This window comes from Nannospalax galili, unplaced genomic scaffold (genome assembly GCF_000622305.1).
Source record: "Nannospalax galili isolate Female #2095 unplaced genomic scaffold, S.galili_v1.0 scaffold8, whole genome shotgun sequence".
Lineage (NCBI taxonomy): Eukaryota > Metazoa > Chordata > Mammalia > Rodentia > Spalacidae > Nannospalax > Nannospalax galili.
In genome coordinates, this window is record NW_008358318.1 from 393,765 (window position 1) to 397,168 (window position 3,404).

At 47.7% G+C, this 3,404-nt stretch overlaps 1 protein-coding gene across 1 annotated transcript; it reads right to left on the minus strand.

Moving 5' to 3' along the window:
* Nucleotides 1–245: 245 nt before the first annotated feature.
* On the minus strand, nucleotides 246–1,454 carry LOC103724497 (cyclin-Q). The gene has a single exon (XM_008821592.3). It carries the CDS (start codon nucleotides 1,409–1,411, stop codon nucleotides 659–661), a length of 753 nt encoding a protein of 250 aa, XP_008819814.1. The 5' UTR covers nucleotides 1,412–1,454; the 3' UTR covers nucleotides 246–658.
* Nucleotides 1,455–3,404: the final 1,950 nt, after the last annotated feature.

A 3,404-nucleotide genomic window follows, 5' to 3' on the forward strand; every position in this document is an offset into this window, starting at 1 on the left:
CCACCACCTGGTGCATAATTCCTTTTTGTAAAGAATATAATCTATGTTTTTGAATTCTATTTTTATACTGCCTTATATGAAACTTTCCCCATGGTGTGGTAAACCCTTTGTTGACAGCAGTTTTACTGGTTGAATAACAGTCCATTTTATGGATGTACCATACTTTACTCTCCAATGTTGGTCACTGAGCTTCCACTATTTCCCCTATTATAACTAAGTAATACTACAAGGCAGACTTTTGTGCATTAAACTTTTTCCCTTATTTTTATTTGCATAATTTTTATTACACAAAATAAAATCTTATTGAAACACATTTATACTTTTACAAATCTGGTTTTTAAAAACTCTAAGGATGCAGTCTTATCTATTCTTCACCTTTCCTTTTAGTGACTGTCTCAACTTCTATTGTCCATGCCTCAACAACAGTCCTCTCAAAGGGCAAAAGCCCATGCAGCCAAGTCTAGGAAGCCGCACTGTGAGGCCTGTCCTGGCCAGCTGGAGGTTCTCGGTATTATCTGGACAAGGACTGCTGGGGACAAAGTGGCAGCTTGTCATTGCCTTCACTAGCCTGTCTCAGCCAACAGAACCAGTCCTCCCAGTGGTCACAGCAACTTGGTGGCACCATACCCCGGCAGCCAAGCAGGCCTGGGTCAGGGCCTTAGGCGATCTCTGTGTCCATGGCATAAATCTGAATGAGATCGGACACAATATTATCAATGATTGGCTTGGTAAGGTCATCACTAAACACCTGCCACCATGGCTTTTCGGCCTCACCCTCTGCAGGCACCTCGACTCCATAGACCTGTAGAGCCAGATAGAGCACCGCCACGGCTAGGTGCTGGGCCTGGAAGCGGAGGCACAGTCCCCCGTGGTAGCTGTCACGCAGAAGGGCCCAAGCCGTGACGGAGATGGGGGTTCGCTGCCAGCTGTAACGATTCAGCCAGTTCTTGAGAGAAATCAGATAGTGGAGCAGGTACTTGTGTGGATGCTGGAAGGAGACCTGGAAGCGCAGAACCCTCAGCATAAGCAGCTCACATTGCACAATGCTGTCTCGGAGCTCCCAGAAGCGAGAGTCCAGCTCCAAGGGCTCGCTGCTCGGGTTAAAGTACCTGTGCGACACGTTGATGATGTCACGAGTGCGCAGGTGTTGCTCCTCCACTTTGCCGGCCAAGTAAATGGAAGACATGGCGACCAGGTAAAGATCATAAGCGTCTAAGTTGATCTCGCAAAAGAACTTATGGTAAATGGTGCACGCGGTGGCGATGGGGATGGACTGCATCCCTAGCTTGACGCCTGCCTCCATGATGAACCGGGTTACTCGGAAGTGCACTCTCGCCTCCGGCGCCAGCCTCCCCTCGCCGGGCGAGGCCACAGCGCCAATTCCTAGGCAGTCCGGGCGAACCGCCTCCATGAGGCCCAGCTTGCCGCCCCACCGGAAAGAGAAGTGCTCTGGCGCACGGAGGCCGGCTCTAAGGGTCCTTGCGGGAGGCGTGGCCTCCCCTCGGCCCGCCGCTCCGCCCCGTCTGCTCCGCCCACCCCGCCAGGCCTTTCCTTAAATTTCTTTAAGATATGTACGTGATCAGGAGGTCCTGTGACAGAGGGAGTTGTGTTTTTAAGACGTTTGAGAAGATTTCTAGTTAGGGGAGTTTTCTCACTGTTCTTAAGAATCCAGGCTCCGGACAGGCTGAGGTCCAACCTTCCAAGCCGGCAGTGGCCTCTGTGAACTTGGGCACCTTGGTTGACCTTCTAAGTCCCACTTAGTTCCTTGGTTGCAGGTTGGGGTGGTTGGCAGTACCCTCCTCACCGAGCTCTTGTGAAGATGAATGAGTAATGTAGGCAAAGCTGAGTGTTCAACACGGAGTGTGCTGCATACGTTTTGTTTCCTTTTGTCTTTTTCAAACAGGATCCCCTGTAGCCCCAGCTGGCCTGGAACTCACTATGGAGACCAGGTTGGCCTTGATCTCACAGAGATCTGCCTGCCTCTGCCTCCCGAGTGCTGGGATTAAAGGTGTGTGCTACCACACCCCGCCCTAATTTTGTTTTTGAGGCAGTGTCTAGCCACTGAGCCTAGGCTAGCCTTGAACACATAATCCTCCTACCTGAACCTCCTGGTTGCTGGGATTACAGGTGTGTACCACCAGGCTCAGCTCCTACATTTTTTTCTTTAATCTTATTTATTTTATTTTTTTTATTTTATGTGTATGCATGTATTGCCTGCATGTAGGTAAGTACACCCATGTCGTACAATGCCCTCGAAGGTCAGAAGAGGCTGTCAGATCCCCTGGGACTGGAGTTACTGGATAGTTGTTAGCTACCATGTAGGTGCTGGAATTTGAACCCGGGTCTTCTGCAAGAACAACCAATGTTCTTAACTGCTGAGCCATCTCTTCAGTCCCTCAGCTCCTAAATTTTATATATCACTAATTTGTTTACCTTTAGTTGGCAATGAGAATGGACTTTTTCACTTTTATTTATTGTCTCTGCCTATCTGTGTATATGAATTAAGATACAGTATTTTTAAAGTGAAAAAATCGAAGCCATAAGGAACTCTAAAAAGAGCTATGCATTAAGCAACCTAGCAGATATGTACTTTTTTCTCAGGGTTCATTCACTCCCCCCACCTCATGAAAAACAGATTCTAGTGCCTTATAAATTTCTGTACATCTCTCCATTTGGCCATTTGAAGATCTGTTCTCACAGTTACCTTCCTCTTTAAATGTTTCCTGTGAGATTAAATTCTTAAATATGTATGATTTGTATTATATCAAGGAAATATAATATGTCCCAGGAATATATCACAAATGGTGGCATAAATTCAGAGAAAAAAATGACTGATTTCCAGAGCTCTATAGTACCCCTGACCTCTGTAGGAGTACATTTTTGGTAAAGTGAGACTGTCCAGGGGGACTGGGGGTCTGCCTTAGCCCTATAGGCAGGAATGCAGAGCAGCCTGGGCCTGCAGCAGCATCCCCCCAACTGATAGCAGCTATAAATCCATTTCCTGTCTTGTAATTATGTCTCATGTAGTAATTAGCCCCTTCATATCAATGAAGCTGAATTTCCATGGGTAATGGAGTGAAGCCCCAGTGTATGAGACAAATTGAAATGTGGCCTGGGTAGGTGGTAGCCTTTCCGATTTCCCTAGGGACAGAAGAGGTTTAACCCTTTATATTCAGAGTGTCTGCTAGGTATGGTGCTGGGTGCTCTGTACACATTGTTCAGGGTACTGTTTTCACCGACCCTTTGTCCCCAGTTCCTTCCCCTTCCTTATTTTTGGCTGAGAACACCTTCTGTCCATACTCTCACATGGAAAATCAAGCTATCAGTGACACCCTGGTGAACATGCAGCCCTGCCTGCCAGAGGCTCTGCAGGGTGCCGGGAAGGCAGAGCTGCAGGAACTCTC

Bases quoted from the DNA above. Each gene is read 5' to 3' on its own strand.
- LOC103724497 (XM_008821592.3), bottom strand. From the start codon at position 1,411: ATGGAGGCGGTTCGCCCGGACTGCCTAGGAATTGGCGCTGTGGCCTCG.